At 39.7% G+C, this 18,984-nt stretch overlaps 2 protein-coding genes across 2 annotated transcripts; one reads left to right on the forward strand and one right to left on the reverse strand.

Moving 5' to 3' along the window:
- Window positions 1-6,168: 6,168 nt before the first annotated feature.
- cilp (cartilage intermediate layer protein, nucleotide pyrophosphohydrolase) lies at window positions 6,169-14,063 on the forward strand. The gene is made up of 9 exons (XM_034873444.1): window positions 6,169-6,297; window positions 7,040-7,209; window positions 8,788-8,841; window positions 8,935-9,204; window positions 9,393-9,572; window positions 9,688-9,993; window positions 10,130-10,238; window positions 10,362-10,510; window positions 10,648-14,063. Exons 2-9 carry the CDS (start codon window positions 7,143-7,145, stop codon window positions 13,002-13,004), a joined length of 3,492 nt encoding a protein of 1,163 aa, XP_034729335.1. The 5' UTR covers window positions 6,169-6,297; window positions 7,040-7,142; the 3' UTR covers window positions 13,005-14,063.
- On the reverse strand, window positions 13,331-18,789 carry eif3jb (eukaryotic translation initiation factor 3, subunit Jb). Its single transcript, XM_034873454.1, has 8 exons — window positions 18,570-18,789; window positions 18,335-18,423; window positions 16,891-16,948; window positions 16,659-16,762; window positions 16,455-16,551; window positions 15,065-15,235; window positions 14,865-14,938; window positions 13,331-14,511 (listed from the first exon to the last, which is right to left on the reverse strand). Exons 1-8 carry the CDS (start codon window positions 18,580-18,582, stop codon window positions 14,383-14,385), a joined length of 735 nt encoding a protein of 244 aa, XP_034729345.1. The 5' UTR covers window positions 18,583-18,789; the 3' UTR covers window positions 13,331-14,382.
- Window positions 18,790-18,984: the final 195 nt, after the last annotated feature.

Genomic DNA, 18,984 nt, shown 5'->3' on the forward strand with positions numbered 1-18,984 from the left:
GGAACAGGAAACATTTTAATCGTCGGATGTGTTTGAGGTGAAGACTTCCTCTGTGGTTTATCTACTAATACTTTAAACAAGCACCTGTCTCCCAGACACAAAGTGTCCCACCTTCAATCTCCAATAACATCTGAGGTGCAGACCATAGACCGGGTGCAGACACAACAAATTATATTTTACTGGCTTTGTCTGTGAGTAATGCAGCCCAGTCTAATATTAAATATTTTAAACCAAAACGTATTTGGTTATATATGGCATTGTGTTTAAAACATAAATAAGAAAGCACCAAATTTACTGTTGCCAAGTAAATTCCGGTAAAAAATAAACCTTGGGGTTAATAACACATGGTTTTTGAGTTTACCATTCTTTGGGATTTATTGTCATGCTAATCGAATGTGACCAGTTTTAGCACAAACCCCTAATTAGCTCATAACGCTAATATTTGGGGCATGCAAAAGTAAAAAGAAATCACTATTTTCATACCACTATCAATGCTCAAAATAGCACCGCACTTCCTCGGTAGCGTGATGGAGCACAGCAAAAATTCCTTCAGGAGGACTTCTAAACGTAATCACTTTTCTCTCTCTAAACTGAAATGTTTGGTGGCGATCACTTTTATTTTAACTAATCACAAGTGGCTGTCAATTTCTTGACCCAATCACAGCATGACATCCCTGTTTTAAAACCTGTCTCTCTCTGCAGCTCAGTTGTCATTTCAGGCTAAAACCCTCCACCTCCCCTTGCTCCTTCAGTCTTCATCATGCAAGGCTCCTGGTTCTCCTCCAGCAGCCACTGCAGTTGGCTCCTCGGTTTGGTCTTCAGGCTCCTCACACCATCGTCAGTGTCTAGACTCCATTGGGGGATTATTTTTTTGTTTTCTACCCCTTTAAAAAAAAGAAATCATTTCATAACAATGGAGTTTAATCTCCAAAGACAGTACATTTCATGCATATGTACATAAATCTATCCATATCTGAAACGAAGTCTTTCCTGATTGAAATTAGGGTCCCTACACGTAAACCGAAGCATTGAGAACTTTGTAAGTGTACAGACAGTTTATTAAAAATTCCAGGAATTTATACTGCCTATGTATTACTTTGCCTTGGCAATTTATAGACTTAGTGATTGATTATTACAGAAACTAATTTCCAAATTATGAAAAGAATCATTAGTTGCATTTTTATGTTTTTTCAATCTTATCTTAATACACACATACATTAAAAGAGTTTTTGGTTGCCACAACGGTTCCTCCTTTCTAGCCCTAAAGTGATCCCTTCCTGGAAAGAGACGGGAGACTAAATCCACAGTCGTCATTCTTTGCATAAATATATATCATAAAGTTTAGTTGAAAGTAATATAAGGCAGAGTCCACCAAATTGTTTGAGTCTTTAGAAAATGAAAAGAAGAAGAACACAAAGGGGATTTTATCTCATGCTAGACTTTGGAAGATGATCGATTTGTCAAACTCAAACTGAAGTCTCATATTAGCTGTGCGGCTAATAACTCTAGAACATTTTCTTAAGACAGAATAGTAAAATGTTATGCCTATCCTTTAACTTGTAGAGCTGTGGAGCGGAAATACAAAGGGCATACAGTATCCAGAGTTATGGTGACTATTCTTGTTAAAAAAAGAAGACTCCTGTAGCGGAAACAGAGAATGAGCTTCATAAAATGTGTTCAGGACCGAAAGGAGACATCTAGAGGTTAGGCAGAGAGCACTGGGGGGTTGGTGTTGGTCACTTTAATGACTCTACCAGCGAAAGTATGTAGAGCAACTTCTGCTTCTATCATTAGGGGCCCGGCCTCACACAGGGAGAGAGAGAGAGAGACCACTCTATTTCCTGTAGGTATGTTCAACAGGGGAACTTCATTTTCCAGTGTACAAGAATGACATCTCTGGTCAAAACAGACCACCTCCATTACCAGGAGGTGCTCTTGGATCACAGTGAGCCCCGTGACAAAAAATCTTGAACTGCCTCCCAACACTGGCAGATAGGTCCCATGACATTGTGCTCTTTGGATGCTTTTATGTAGAACTTAGTGGTCACCTAATACTATATCTGAAGTCTCTTTCCCAAAATTCAGCCTGGGTGCAGAATTACAGCCATTTAGATTATTTTAGATTTACATTAGAGCCAGTCCCACAATGACCTTTCCTTTGTATTTCTTAGTCTGTAGCTTTTGAGGAGGACAGAGGGGGCTAAGGTGGACGCTGGGGGTGTGGCCTTGACCAACTGCCACTTTGCTCGTTTGAAAGCCATGATGTCTCTCTCTCATGAGTGGGCAAAATTCTCTAGGCGGGCAAAGCAGAGAAAGGGGCGGTAACCTTGCCCTTATGACCTCATCTGACTACAGTTCGGCCTGTCTGAGCTTTCATTTTCTCAAAGGCAGAGCAGGATACCCAGGGCTCCGTTTACATCTGTTGCCATTTCTAGTCACTGGGGGACCATAGGCAGGCTGGGGGAACACATATTAATGTTAAAAAACATCATGAAGTGAAGTTTTCATGCCACGGGACCTTTAAACTCAGACTCAGATAGCCAAGATTGCATCATTCATTGGCAAATTGAAATATGTACTGTAGAATATAGAGTGTGAAGAGAGTAGTATAGTTATTATGCAGAATGACCCGTTTCAGAATAATGTAGGATTAGAATTATCGATGCATAAATGTGTGCATTACTTTAATGTTGCAGCAGGCCATTTTAATTATGTTGTATATTGATGGGTTGCATGTAAATTCAATCTTGTCTTAACCTTAATTTATACGTAATTTTTTTGTTGTTGAATATATTGGGAATTATGAGTCTCAATTTGCTAAATAAAATCATCAAACAAATGTAGTGGAGTAAAAAAAAACTAACTCTAAACTGTAGTGGAGTACAGGTATAAAGTAGCTTGAAATTGAAATACTCAAGTAAAGTATAAGTACTCTAAAAGTGTACTTAAATACAGCACTTGAGTAAAAGCACTTAATCACTGTCCATAACTGATTTATTGGCCAAAGGCTGTATCCGATATAAATTCAAAGTTAATGTTGCTTGCATCATTTGAATAATGGCAGGTTTATTTTATTTAACAAAAACGCTGAAACTCTGACAGCAGTTATCTTGCTAAACTGTGCTGGTGGGACCAAGTCTGCCTTCCGGCTCCAGCAGACACGACTTGGTGTGGTCGTGTCTGTTGGTGGTTGTAGTTCAGCATTGTTGGTTTATGGCTTTACCGTCTCTCTTCTGGGATTGACTCCAACTTGGTAATTGATGGCGTGTCAGGTCAGGATGTTGCTTTTATTTTTGTTTGTGTTCTGAGCTCACATAACAATGGCTTAGAGCCACCAATAAGAAACTACATGTTAGAAAGGAAGAACGGAGCCCGCCTTCCCCTAAATGCGATTGGCAGGTATCCTCCACCAGTGATAAAACATTCTGCTGGGTCAACCACAAACAGTACAGGAATTTGTACTCTGTTAATGGAATTATTCTTATGACAGTACTATGTTATATATTTTAAAACGCCAGTATTCATACCAGTATCACAACTGTTTTAAGCCCATATATATTGTAAATTATTGCTTATTTGAGGAAAACATAAATGCAAGTGGTGAAAGAAGTGTTAACATCCTTTACTTAAGTAAAAGTATTCATAGCATATACAATATTGCATTACAAGTAAGAGTACTAAATTGTAAAAACTTACAGTAAGTAAAAGTAGTTTTGTCAAAAAAATGTAGTTTATTTAAGTATCATAAAATAGATGTAGCAGAATGTCCCTCGTCAGTGTAACAAATATTATATATTGTATGGCTCTGGATTATTACAGATTTTATTTTTTAAGATTCAAATGTTGTACATGGTCAGATTGTTAGGTCAGATATACATATGTATATGTTTATATCTATATATATCTATATATATATAGATATATATCTATCTATCTATATATATATATAGATATATATATATGACAATGCATCAGTTTCACATGATGCTTAAGTAACTAGTAACTATAACTGCCAGATAAATGTGGCCGTGTGAAAAGTAAAATATTTGTAGTGGAGTGGAAGTAAAATAGGCCAAAAGTACAAGTACCTAAACATTGTGCTTAAGGACATAAATCTATGAAAATAATTTCCTTACCTCATAAAAATGCTGTTAATGGCGTATATGAAGGATAACACTGAAACAAATGGTGAAACTAAACAAACCAATGAAACATCTTTCGGGTTGTCAAATAAAGTGTTAGTGTAAAGTAAGTATTTACTGTTCATGAAAGATGATGCCAGAGGTTGAGTGAATACCAGCCAGATGTCAGGCAAAGCTACACTGTCTGCAGGACATTGTGCAGCTTGATTAAAGCATTTACCAACAAAAGGAAATAAATGAATAGTCCTATTACACAGACTTTGCCCAAAGTGGTATATCTGTCTTGCATTCAGTTTGTTAGAAAGCAGACTGTGTCTTTTCCTGTTGCTTGGCAACCAAGCTTTGTGTTTTTTTTGTGTCCAATCTCTCACTCGTCTCCGTTTCCTATCATAAATTCCTCACCCAGCACCTCTGGTAAAGATTAAGATATAAACTCCTTTGAGGAGCTAAAAAGTGCCTTTACTGTTAGAAAAATATGCTGCTGTAGAAAGCTACTGTCCACTCTGAAAGTGATGAGACATGAAAGGAACCTGCATCTTGAGTTTTTGAAATGTATGCTAGTGGATGATCTATATTAATATTGGTCATATTGATCAGGTTTACAAATAGTTCACTTAGTAACATTAAGTGAATAAATCTTGTCCTGTTTTATTGAGGAAGACACACTTTTCTGCAACTTCAGTCTCCCAGCTGTCAACAGCTATGTAATTAGGTGTTTTTACATCAGTCCTTCTTCTCCTGTACAGATATAAATTAACTGAATTTAGGAGCTTTGGTCCTCTGATTTTACCGCATTGACATTTACACATACCACACCAAAGCAAACCACCTCAAAAGGTGCAAGACCATTTTATGTTCTTCCTCTGTTAGGTCTTCTTTGCCTTGTAATTGACAGGTTGAGGTCAGCTAATAAGTGCTGTGTGGAAAAACAACGGATACGGACGACTTTACAGGATCTCTAACAGACATGACATGTGGATTTTTAGAATCTGTTGCTCTACATCTTCTTTCAGTGGTATACTTTTGAAGGACTTTAACCAAGTATTTCCATTTCATGCTTCTTTATACTTACACTCCATGACAGTTCCAAGGCAAATATTAGTATTTTTTACTCAAGTACATTTTTAGAGAGCTTTAGTGACGTTGCAGAATTTGATAATTAATACAAAATATAAATTCACTAATAAATGATAATATACTATTAATAGAAAAGGTACAGTGTATACACTAAATAAAATTAGCTCCCTCTGTACCAGCTGCAATATTAAAGTGATCACTAAGCATTTAATTAAAATCCAGTAATATATAATGTACAGTATTCTGACATGGGCCATTCTGCAAAATGAGTATTTTTGGTACTACTTTCAGTACCAAACTGTTTTTAGTACCAACTGTTTAGGTATATTTTGATGCTAATACTTGTGCATACACTGAGTACTCAGTATTTTTACTTACTCTTGTTATTACAGATGGTCAAATCATGATTTGATGTCACAAACGTTAACATACCTAACATTTCCAAAAACAGTTTAATCAAGAATCAAATGTACACTCTGATAGAGATTTATTTAAAATAATTACCTTCACTGACCCATCATACAATTAGTGTTGCATACTGAATCACCTACTTTATCAGTCTGTGCATTCTGCACGCAAAGTACAGACTGAGTAACCTGACGCAACAGATGGTTTGTCACACTGAACAGAAACGTGAGAATCCAGCTGCCGTGCAAAGTGGCCAACTGAGAGCAGAGGAAAGGACAAATGCCTGGTTTGTCCCAATCACCATTGATCTTGGACATAGAGAGAGTCGATTTATTAACACCAGCATTTGTTACTCAGACCCCCTGACTGTCCTTCTTTCATACAAAGCACTATCTTATAACCATTGGGTGTCATGGTTGCACAATGAGGGTGATAAATTATAAGAAAAAGGGTGTAATCAAAAGACAGGGTGGCGCACTACCGAGAGAGATGGGAGGGGTGCTAGGGAGCTATAAAGAGACAGTGAAGAAGTGAGTTAAACCAGAGTGAACAACAGAGGAGAAGGAGAGAGATGTGTGATAGAAATATAAAGAAAAAGGGAAAGAGTAAAGAACATTCCTTTACAAAAATCTGAACCTGAAACCAGGAACTCAGTTCACTCAACAAAAAGGTAAGATGGAAACAGATTATTAAATAAATTGTCCATATCAATCTGCTAACCATGTGCACAATCTAAATGCAACTTATGTATATAATTAACAATGTAATCAGAAAAAGCTCTGATTTAGTGTTTAAATTGGATATAATTTACAACAACAGAAAATTACATTTAAATTTCAGAGCCTATCATTTGAATATTTTTGTAATAAGCTTAGTGTTGCTTCTTACATATCTGCCCAAAGCTTTTATTGTAATAACTGCACTTGCGTCTTTTGCATGTAACCCGTAACATACTTGTTTATTCAATATCCTTCTTGTTCTTCTTATTTAAATGCAAAGTCTGTCAAGTACAATTTCACCAGTGATTTTAAAAAGAAAATCTTTCTCAAATGCAAATATTGTGTGTGAGATGTTTGGATTGTGTATCCAGTGTTTTGTCAGTGGATGCAGGAATAGTTACGGCTAACACAGATGTGTAATCTGAGTGTGTGTGTGTGTGTGTGTGTGGGGGGGGTTCTGTCCAGCCATGTTTTTACACCCAAATAGAAAAGATGGTGGAATCAATCCATAAAGAAACATTTTGGTTCCAGATGTGAACTATTGTTTTAGTCACTCACTAAACTCAATCTACGTGCATAGTTTTTTTGCATAACATACCTGTTTAATTCACTCACATCTACAGGTACTGTATGTGTTGTGTTTCTTGAAGAACTAGAATGGCAGTACATTTTGTATCTTAATTTTCCCACTAGTGAGGTTGTGCTGCTAGACTCTACCTTCTTTGGAGTTCCTGGTGGGAAACTCACATAAGGGAGGTGAAAGTTCCAGGGTCAGACGTAGCGGCAGCGTGTGAGAATGTTGGTGGGGAATCTTCTTTTTCTCATCCTGGGAATCACTGCAGCCACTGTTGTTTCTGCTCAAGGTGGGTCAATCACCAATATCCAGTCTTGTTGTTGGTACATAGGTATTCAAAACCACAACACCCTTCCTACAAAGGTACACACATTTTACAATTGCAACATTATTAATATATTACCATTGCACCAAACTGCCTTTCACTATATTTATATTATATATTGAACCATTGTATACTCACATTGTTTGTGGGGGAGTCATGTTTTCAAAATCAATGTTGCCCTCCACTGAATTTTTCACCCTCAATAAGTTTTCTCAATCAGTGAAAAGACTGGCAGTTATGTTAAAAACTGTCTGTTTTAAGAAAGCCACAACTGAAGTACAGTGTGCAGATGTTACAGATACACACAACGGAAATCAACTGCAATAAATATGTTCCACCTAAAACGTCTCTCTAAAATGTTTAGAAAAAAATAAATATTTAATTACTTAAAGGAGAATTCTGTCCAATATTTATGTTAATCTTGATTGCTATGAATATGCCAACAATAACCCCAGCCTGAATTGATGCAGGCAACACTGAGTAGTTGCAGCTGCGTGGACAAACTTCCACAGAGCTAAAACAGCAGTTAACAGGGCAAGTTTTAGAGTGCCTTAACAGACACTTGCACGCCTTAATATGTCTGTAGTACATCAACTGTGCCCTTAACATTAAGATGTGTTTTCAAGTCTTGCTTGCCCGGTTAGCTGCTAGAGCTAGCTGCTAGCTGTTAGCTTCTATTGATAAGTGTGTTCAGCCAGGCTTTTTTGAAAATCAAAAAGCAGCAGTTCCATGTGTGTTTTTAGCTCATCAATGTGTTATTGATCTGGTGTTGGTGAGTAGGAGGCTTGGCAGTGTCGATCTGTGTGGTAGATTCCTTAGCAGGGCAGGCAGCCTTTGTCCCCGCCTTCCACGGCAACAAATTATAGTTTATTTCCTCCTCAACAATAGGTAACTGAGCACTGTAGTGGTTATGACTATATCAGTAACTACGTAACTACATGGAAACGGGCTAAATATGCATGTGTCCTGCACAGTAATAGTTTTACTGCCAGCTGTAGCTCCCGCTCAGAGCAGCTGCTTCATCTGCCTGTTGCACCTCTCTTTCTGGTTCTGTCCAACTCTTGTGAGGGGAGTTATTTGTCTATATTCTCGGGTTCAAATAAATGAGGACGACCATCAAACTCAAAAGCCTCTTCCGTGTGTATCTATATCTGCTATATTCTCCTAGTTGCGTTACTCCAAGCTTCTTCCGTTGTGAATAACTCCGCACTTCACTCTTGACACACACGTTCTGCACACTATAGTTTAGCTACCTTTTCCTGCTACAACTGAATTCCCGGGAAACAGTGCAAGGCAACTTTTCCAAATTGCCCGGAATTCTCCTTTAACCAGAACAAGAACTGGTTTTTGCAATCAGAACTTACGGATAGCCTACAGAAAAATTGTACTCAAGATGTTGATTTTAAACATTTAATGGTCTCATTTTATGTTTGAGTTTAATGTAGCTCACTAACTTTTGAGCATTGATAACCAAAGTGCACTGTCAGATATCAATGCAAGGAGCAAAGAAACGTGTCACAAATTTGGTTTTGTTTCTTGCAGGATCATGGAGAAGAGACAACAGAGACTCAACCCCTGCTGTGTACCCCTCTGATGGTGACTTTTAACCAAATATGTAGTCATAACTAAAACAAGGCTTTTTGGGGGGCTTTGAGTCATATTCCTAACAGGTTTCTGTACTCTGTCCAGACCACCATGAGTGGACCACATGGTTCAATGTTGATCACCCCGGAGGTCGCGGAGACTATGAGCAGCTGGAGGCCATTCGCTTCTACTACCGTGCGCGAGTGTGTGAGACTCCCAGAGCAATCGAGGCCAGAACCACTGAATGGGTCCCAGCTCGTGAAACTGGGGAGACTGTCCATGCAGACCCCACTGTGGGCTTCTGGTGCCTCAATGAGGAGCAGGGTCCTGAACGCAACTGTTCCAACTACGCAGTCCGTTTCCTCTGTCCCAAAGGTTCAATCTAGTAACACCTTGAATATTCATTCAGTCTTAATTTAAAATCAAGACCATTTACGAGTCTTGTACCTCATAGGCCTGACTTATAACTTTGCTGATGATATACTTGCAAAAAAACAGAGGACCTCTTTGCTGTTGAATTTCAGGTGTTTTTTTACTGTCTTTTGCGCTCTCTTTTTCAACAGATAACACTGTGAACATTCAGAGTAACTGGGGTCCATGGTCAGACTGGAGCCTATGCCCTGCACTCTGTGGTCAGGTGGGAGTCCAACTGCGCTCTAGAAACTGCCAATCTCGCTCTATGCCTTGTAGTAGACCTCAAGTGGAAAGGAAAGCATGCAATGGACCGGAGTGCCCAAAAACAGGTGAGCTAGCCCTGGTTTACTCAGACTTACCCTTCTTCTGCAATTATCTTTTCACTCGCCAGATCTGGGAGACCCAGTTTTCACACAATGGCTATCTTTGCATTCTACTCTTTAGATTGCTCCCTGCACTGTGTAATGGGGAAGGTGAACGCTGAGTGTGATGTATGCATGTGTGAAGAACACATCCTGCTGGGTTCTGTTCGTGGTGCTGGGGGTCTCAAAGCTGAAGGGGCTACTATCCTGCGTTCTGGCAAACTCCTCACCCTTACCGACCACAACGGCCATTTCCGCATCCCTGGTATCTGCCCTGATGGCAACAACACCCTGACAGTCAGCCTGAAGGGTCACGCCACCCATAGCATTGTTGTGCCCCACAGTGCTGAACATATCTCTGTCCTCAGTGTCCAGCTGAAAAGAACAGGTACGGTGGATGCCTCTAGATCAAAATATTTGATTGCAGTTCACCAAAAGTTTGTTTTGAGCTGCATGTTACTGACAAGTTTGACAAGCATGTAAGGAAGCTAATGGTTGTTTTATCCCCAATTGTGATCTGTCAGAGAAGCTTTATGTGTTGAGCAACCCTGAGAGCAAGGCCAGGAGAGAGGGACAAACTGCTGCTTTCTGCTGCAAAGTGGCAGGAACACCACAACCGGACAAGTACCAATGGTAGGACTTGTATTGGTGAAATTAGTGCACAAATGTTAATGAGTCACATAGATGCATTTAAAGTCTGAATAATAAGGTATGTTAAATTACTTTGCTCCCCTTTCTTTCTGTGTGAACCAAAAGGTTTCATAACAACAGTCTCCTGGAGAAGCAGTTTGAGAGCATCTTGGTCCTAAAAAATCTGCGTACTGAGCAGACTGGAGAGTATTACTGCAGAGCAACTGGTCCCTCTGGGGCTATTAAGACCAAACCAGCTACACTGAAAGTCTTAGGTGTGTTCTCAATAAATTGATATAAAATATACAGGAATATGAATAACACACTAAATGTTCATACTATATGTTACTTCAGAAAGGTGGCAGTATAATCAAACTAAATCAACATTTTGATTTCAACATCTCTTACACAGGTAGAGATGAACATTCATGTAATCCCAAGCCTGAATCCCATTTTATCCGTCTTCCACATGACTGCTACCAAAACAGCACAGACTCCTTCTACTACGATGTGGGCAAGTGCGCCTCAAGCTCATGTGCTGGACAGCTGGACAATGGCATTAGGTGCAAAGACAAAATGGCTTACTGCTGTGGTGTCAAAAAGATGGAGGAGAGGCAGCTTACATGCCAGAGCTACCAACTGCCCACCATGGTGGTGACTGAGTGTGGCTGCCAGAAATGTGTGGAAACCAAGGCCACTGTGCATGGTAGGGCCATTGCTGCCGACAATGGTGAGCCAATGAGATTTGGCCATGTCTTTATGAATGGAGTCCGAATCAGCCGCACAGGCTACAAAGGTACATTCTCCATCCAGGTTCCTCCAGATACAAATAGACTAGTCCTGACTTTTGTGGACAACTTGCAGAAATTTGTCAACACCACGAAGGTACTTCCATTTAATACCAAAGGAGGTGCTGTTTACCATGAGATCAAACTTCTAAGAAAGAAAGACCCTGTGACCATCAGCTCTACAGAAATCAACACTCTGGAGCTTGGGGAAGTAGAAGGCCAGGAGGCAATGGTTCAAATCCAGATTCCTCCTTATGCCTTTTATACAGAAAAAGGAGAAGTCTTCACTGGTAACGTAAATGCTAGCGTAACGTTCCTTGACCCCAGAGATGTATCCACAGCTGATGCAGCTCAAAGTGATCTCAACTTTGTAGGAGATGAAGGTGATACCTTGCCACTGAGAACCTACGGGATGTTCTCAGTTGACTTTAGGGGTGAGGAAAACAATGAGCCCCTAAACGCAGGTGAAGTTAAGGTGTTCCTGGATTCTGCCCAAGTGAAGATGTCTGAGCACCTCAACACCATGAAGCTGTGGTCACTGAACCCTGATACCGGCCTGTGGGAGGAGGAAGGAAGTCTACATGTGGAGAAGAGAAGAAGAGGTAAAAGGGAGGAGAGAACCTTTCTCATTGGTAACATGGAGATCAGAGAGAGACGTCTTTTTAACCTGGACGTCCCAGAGAACCGCAGGTGTTATGTGAAAGTTAGGGCCTTTCGCGGTGAACGCTTCATGCCCAGTGAGCAAGTGGAAGGAGTTGTGGTGAGTCTTATAAACATGGAGCCCACAGCTGGCTACTCCACTAACCCACGTGCCTGGGGTCGGTTTGATAGCGTCATCACTGGCCCCAATGGTGCCTGTCTTCCTGCCTTCTGCGATGAACAAAAAGCTGATGCTTACTCTGCCTATGTCATGGCTAACCTTGGAGGAGAGGAGCTGGAGGCTGTCTCTTCTGCTCCCAAACTCAATCCCAATCTCATTGGAGTGCCCCAGCCTTACCTGGGAAAGCTTAACTACAGGCGGACTGACCATGAGGACCCAAGAGTGAAGAAGACTGCATTCAGCATCAATGCTGCAAAACCAAGTCCCAACACAGCTGAGGAAAGCAATGGACCAGTGTACGCATTTGAAAAGTTGAAAGAATGTGAGGAGGCCCCTTTCAGTGCGGCACACTTTCGTTTCTCAAGAGTAGAAGGAGACCGCTACGATTACAACACCGTGTCTTTTAATGAAGATGACCCAATGAGCTGGACAGAGGACTACCTGAGCTGGTGGCCCAAACCCATGGAATACCGGGCCTGCTACATCAAAGTCAAAATCAACGGCCCACATGAGATCAATGTGCGCTCCCGCAACATGGGTGGCACCCACCCAAAGACGGTAGGACAGCTGTATGGCCTCCGGGACTCTCGCAGCATCCGTGACAAGGACCAGGCAACAATTTCAGCTGTGTGCCTTGAGTTCAAGTGCAGTGGGATGCTGTATGATCAGGAACGTGTAGATCGGACCTTGCTGAAGGTGATTCCACAAGGAAGCTGTAAGAGAGATCAGGTCAATACAATGCTTCAGGAGTATCTGGTCAACCATCTGCCCCTAGCTGTAAACAACGACACCAATGAGTTTACCATGCTAGCACCTCTTGACCCTCTGGGTCACAACTATGGAATTTATACAGTGACAGACCAGGATCCCCGCACAGCCAAAGAGATTGCGCTTGGACGTTGCTTTGATGGCACTTCTGATGGTACGTCTCGTGTTATGAAGAGCAACGAGGGCATCGCGCTGACGTTCACCTGTGGAGATCGTGAGGCGACACGCCAGAGTGCCTTCCAGGCCCTGCAAAGTTCTCAAGGTCAGACCATAACAAGCGTGGTGAGAGAAGGCAGGCAGAACCGTCGTCGGCAGAGGGCCAATGCACCCCGCAGCAGCCATAGACGTAGCACCAGAAATCCTTCAGGAAGACGCGCAAAAGCCGCTATCTAAACACTGAAGGCAGTATGTGGTGACGAAATCAACACCTGCGATGGAGATCAGAATGGATAGGGTTAACCTTGTTTTGATAAACATTTTATCGACCTTTCTTTAAAAATAAATGAATATGTAACTATACAAAGCTAGACCTATTTCTAATAAGACAAATATTTGAATTGTTTTTCTGTTTTACCTTAAATTTGTAACTGTACTGTGGTAAATATTTACTTGAAACTGTAAATAGAGTATTTATTACACATGCCTTAAATTTGTTATCAGGGTGCTATTGCATTTATGTTTTTCATTGATGTTGTAAACAAGAACAGAAACACAACTCATCCATTTGACCAGTGATTTATTAAATTAGATGCTTATAAAACACTGCAGATGCTGTATCTTCCACATTGTGTGTATCCAACTGTAAATGTAACATTGAAACTGGTCAATTGCTCATGAAGAAAAGGAGAAATAAGCCCCTTTCCACTAACTGTAGCCCATATGAAGACATGGTGGGGTAAGGCCCATAAGCCCCCGCTCCTCATCACACTTGATACAAGCCTGCAGAAGCAATGATTAGGAGACCAGTTCTAGCAAGTTAACCCACTTGTCTGATCCATACATTTTCTGCATTAGTAGAAATCAAATTAGTAAATTTTATTTGTCATGCACAAAAAATACCTATAATTTATTAAGTACTCTTTGCTCCATATTTTCAAGGATATTCCAGACATCTCAAGAGAATAACTGAGGTTGTACATGTATTATTCTTGACCATCCCTTTTTTATCTTACAGTGAATGTCATGTGCTCTCTGTAAAATTACTTTCTTACATGTTGTGTTAGTCTCAAAATCACCAAGAAGGCAACTTTTCCAGAGATAAAGATTTAAAGAATTGTTCTGAATATGGCAATCAAAGTTATAGATACTATATACTTTCCTGTAAGATAACTATCGACAGGTAAGCGAGAACAATAATATACATGACCATATGGTTAAATAATTTGCATAGAACCGTGTGTTTCTATGTCACTTTACTTTAACTGCAATACTGTGTCTGCCATTTTGACAGGAGCAACACTTAAAAATAAGCCCTGCAAAACTCAGACAGCAACAGTTACAATGTATTCTCTTTTGAAGCTGGGTCACCCAACAGATAATGTGTGTGAGAATCGAGGCTGAATGATACAGAGAAAAGGCAATTCCATATGTATGAACATAAAGAGTTGGTGAGACTGGATGCTCCCTGTTAAAGTCTTTCTGGTCATTGAAGCAAAATGAAGGGGAAAACACATAGTTCAGATTTTCCAGGATGGCACTGGACAGCATGAGAAGGTACAGCTGCATTTCTGAGGGTTGGGAGGGGAAAATGGCAGTGGTGATGGAGCCAGTGTCACATGAAATCCTCATAGTCTTGGGCATAGCCACCATCGAACTCTGCATAGTCAAGGTCATCCCTCAGCTGTGCTTTGAATCCCCCTCCAGGTACGACCCCTTTCTTCTTCTTCTTCCCTTTGTTTTGCTGTACAGGTGAAAAAAAGTACCTTTACTTTATAAACACATTTACAATGTCATCAGACAATTCTTTGGTTCAACTGTGTAAAGAAACTAAATAAATTCTTGATTTGTTTGTCTTGTTACATATTGGCCCTTATTTTATGAAATATTATATAAAAAAAAAAAAAAAAAATGTTAAATTCAATGAAGAAATCACATGAATGTTTAAAAACAAAACTACCAGACTGGGCAAAGCACAGTTGATTTCTACTATGAGCACACATCTGATGACTGTGCTAGGTGAACAGCACCCCCTTCTGAATGTGAACTACAAATTAAAATATATCTATGAGTAAACACAAGAATGCAGTCACTCACTTTTTCTTGTTTCTGTTTTTCACTTAGTAGGGCTGTCAGGGAATTACTGACTTTCTTCAAGTCCTCTACTTCCACTGTGAGAGGCAGAAACAATATTAGTCATTGGTTAAGCCGGCTTTGATTGAAATGTAGTAATACAGGGAATAAGCATAGTAAACAATATTGTTAAGTAAAAAATAACTAAAATATGCTGGGCTTACATGAAATACAGAGTTCCCGAAACAATGAATCCAAGAAACTTGAATAATGCACAGATTTTTCAAAGTGGGATATCTTTTCTTTCAGCAATTTTTCAAACTCTGTGAAGTCTTCTTTAGAAGATGGATTCATGGCGTCAATCCCAGTGACAAGGTTTGAATTGCTGCCGACACCTGAAAGAAAGATATGACAGTATGAGGTCTCTTTGAAACGGGCATACAGAGTCACAGATACAAAGCCATATTTATAAATGGACTTATATTGGACCTCCAGCGTGTTACTAATGGTGGACGGGACAGAGTGGCGGTTATATCCGGACCTGTGACCAATTCCGATGAATGGGGATAAATACATTTGTTTTTTCCAGCGACCATGGCCAATCCAGTTAATACAGCAATAGCTTCTCTCAATTTAGCTAGTAAAATTGATTGTTTAGAAAAGATTTATGAAAATATGTCTCATTTTCTTGAACTTAACAACGTGGGCCTTAAGTTCATTGTGCAAGGACTAATTTTATGTAAAGTAAAGATCTACGAGCTATCTGTTTTCGATAAAAGTGCCATACAAGTTCAATGTGTTTGGACATCTTTGAATTTTAATCAAATACCCCTGGTTTATACCAAGGCTCAGGGTTGTAAGCTTTGCTGAATTTTGAGGGTGCTGGATAGTAACAACAACAAGAAGTTGCAGTACAGAAATGCCAAACTATGTTTATGGCCAGTTAGAAATGGACACATAAACCTGTTTCCCAGCGGTAACTTCAAATTGCCACACCAGGAATCAACTGCTCCAGTGAGTGTGACGGTGAACAGCATGCACAACACCAGTACTGTAACATCAAAGCGGCTAAATGGATTTCAGTCATCATTTGTTTGATAATTTACATTTGTGCTTTTCCTAAAGTGACAAGCAAAATATTTTCTTCTCTGAAGAAGATCTTTTGTATAGTTATCCACCATAGACCACTGGCAGGTTAATAATTTCAATTGTAAAATGCATCTTTTTCCAAAAACACTTAGGGATCCTTTTCAATTCAATTGTTTATGTTATGGGTTTAAAAAAATAAATCCTCAAAAATCAAGTATCAGTCCGTTATTTTTTGGAGGTCCTGAACACACAACCTACATACATGACAGGTAAACAGGTGTGTATCAACCGATTCCGATGTGAAAAGTCAAAAACAACCAAGATAGCCATCAAGCAAAGATGGAATTAAAGCCCAAATGAAACATTTCCATCCATAAAAACATGCTTTCTTAAAAGGGTATGCAGAGGTTGTACAGTTTCATTTATACAAAAAGGGAAGTGTGTTATGGAAGACTACTAGGTTTTTGCTACAAAAAACAAGATCAAGGAGTTTTCACATTTAATTATTTGAGTGTTGTGTCTCACCAAATGCATCTTTTGCTAGCTCCAAGTCTGCAGCTTCTTGTAATTCCTTCACTCTTATTTTCTCTGCAAGTTGTTCTTCAGGACTGAGCTCTTCTTTCTGTAATAACAGATGTCACAAAGTCAAAATTAAAACATTGTAAACGACAGTTTAAGAAATATATAGAACTGTTAATGTCATATTGGGGTATAAAAAGAAAAACTCACCTCTTCCTCTAACACATTTTTTAGCTCCTGTTGTTTTTTCTTTAACCGGTTCTCTTTCTCTTTGATCTTCTCACTCAACTTTTTTTTCTCAGAAACCTTTGTCTCTAAACATTTACAAAACGGAATAATGAAACATGTGAATTTGCAGTAAAAGTACACAATTTTGCCACTAACATACAAAACAATGTATTATGTTCTTGAAAAAGTACGAAAATTAAATACATTCCAGTACCTGGCTTTTTCATCTCTGCCTTTTTCTCGCCGTCTTCATCCTCATCATCCCAGTTGTCCTGTGATTAAAAAAGGTTGGACGGTTGCTTTATTATTATGTAGGTTACACAGGCAAGCTGTTAAAAAAAACCTTACTTGAGACGAGTGCTAATTATTATTACAAAAATTTGACAAGTGGGAAAGCTTATTATATATTTGAAAGAGGAAAAAAATATTTGTACTGCACTTCTACAATGTCCTATCTTCAAGCTTTATTCAATAACTAAAAAAGGGTCTTTCTCACACTTGTCTTATCCAAGAAATACAATACCTCACAAACTGTAAATGGAATGACTAACTCAACTTTCCACAGATATACACACATTACTCAATTAGTTTTGACACAATAGCTGTTGTATTTGGGCATTTTGTAAATAGAATAGTCGATTTTGGATTACAAATATGTGCATTTTGGACAGTAATTAATCGTGTTGATCCCTGGTCGGACACAAACATTTTACCCTGCTTGCTGAATAAGCCCGCAGTTTGTACTACGAGGACATGAAATCATCAGTTTCTTCAGTTTGCACCATATGTGACAGAAAACTGAACAATCGATGAGGCCTCTGCTAGCACTTTCCCTGGGTCAATTATCCGTGGTTTCTGGACATCAACCATGTAAACATTCAGCTAATACCCACCTGTACTGCAGTATGAACGATGCACTAGTTTCTTACTGTAAGCCTGTTGTGAAGCTGGAACGTTCTAGACCTCGTCCTTGCCTTGAGTCGAGTCATCAACCCAGATGGTTTCATCTGATTGTGGCTAAAGTTGGCTGACAAGCTAACTCCGCCTCATGTTGAACATTAACGTTAACTCAAGCTAAGGGAATCAAGGACATGACACAGATGCTAATCACCTATAATCGTTTAATGCAACATACTTCGGGCAATAATGAGATAACCGTCTATATTAACCACACAAGTACTCAAACCGCTTAAAATAACGACGCTATCGTCGAGGTTACCCAACACAGACGAAAGTTGATATGGGAGCTAACGTTAGCTAGGATACCCAAGTGGCCCCGGTTATCTTCAAGCTAGCTAACTTACGTTATCCACGGCAATCAAATGATTGTTTCACTAACGGTAATTGTCAGTTTTCAAATTAAAACAAACATTAGCATCAATAAATTAAGTTTAATCCACAACTGTTAAGGCAGCTAAATCGAAGTTATTAACGTTATTTACTGCCTGGTGGGGCCACATGAGTTAGCTAGCTGTCAGCTAGCTAAAAGCTAACCCGGGCTCGGAGGTGACAGGCAAGCCTCAAGCATGGCACCACAGCGGGTCGATACTTCAACTCCGCATTTGCTTGACAACAACCGGTCCAGCCAACAGCTCACTAAACATTAACCCATACACACGAAGGCTATCTTTAATCCCATCTCACAGGGTTTACTTTACCTTAACCTCTTCTTCTTCGTCTTCCCCTTCCCATTTGTCGATCGCTGCCGCCTTTTTAATCGGCTCCTCCAGATCAAAGGTTTCAGCGTCTGTAAAAACGACAACATCAAATTCGTTAGGCCAATCCACATCTAACGAGTGAGTCTGACAATAACGGAGTGTTTTGCTTGCAAAACAAAGACTGTGACAAGCGGCTGATGTACAGATAGCTATCCTTCCCAACTTAGTTTCTCACCCCAATCCGCCATGTTGGCTGTGTTGGTTGTGTTTGTCTGACGGGCTCACAGTGAAGCCAGTCCTGCAACCCGTTGGCCACGTTCGGCAACAGCTCCCACCTTCTGGACGTCGTCACGCTTATCCTATGACATGACTTCCCTGAGCATTGGCAACAATACACTCAAATGGTATTTTTACTTTATTTTATTGAATATTAAACATAGGATGGTGATATGTTGGGTTATTGGATAATGTGACACGTTTACACTACTGCACACATTATTTTAACAGATTGTCCAAACAATTTGCTTTCTAGTCAAAATTTCAGCAACATTTTCAGATTAAAGAGAAGCTTTTAGATAGTAAATCTAAATGATGAGAGATAGTAAGTCAAATTTGTTACCTAAAAAAAAAAGTCAGAACCTTGGCTTACT

Source organism: Etheostoma cragini, chromosome 1 (genome assembly GCF_013103735.1).
Source record: "Etheostoma cragini isolate CJK2018 chromosome 1, CSU_Ecrag_1.0, whole genome shotgun sequence".
In the NCBI taxonomy this organism is placed as follows: Eukaryota; Metazoa; Chordata; class Actinopteri; order Perciformes; family Percidae; genus Etheostoma; species Etheostoma cragini.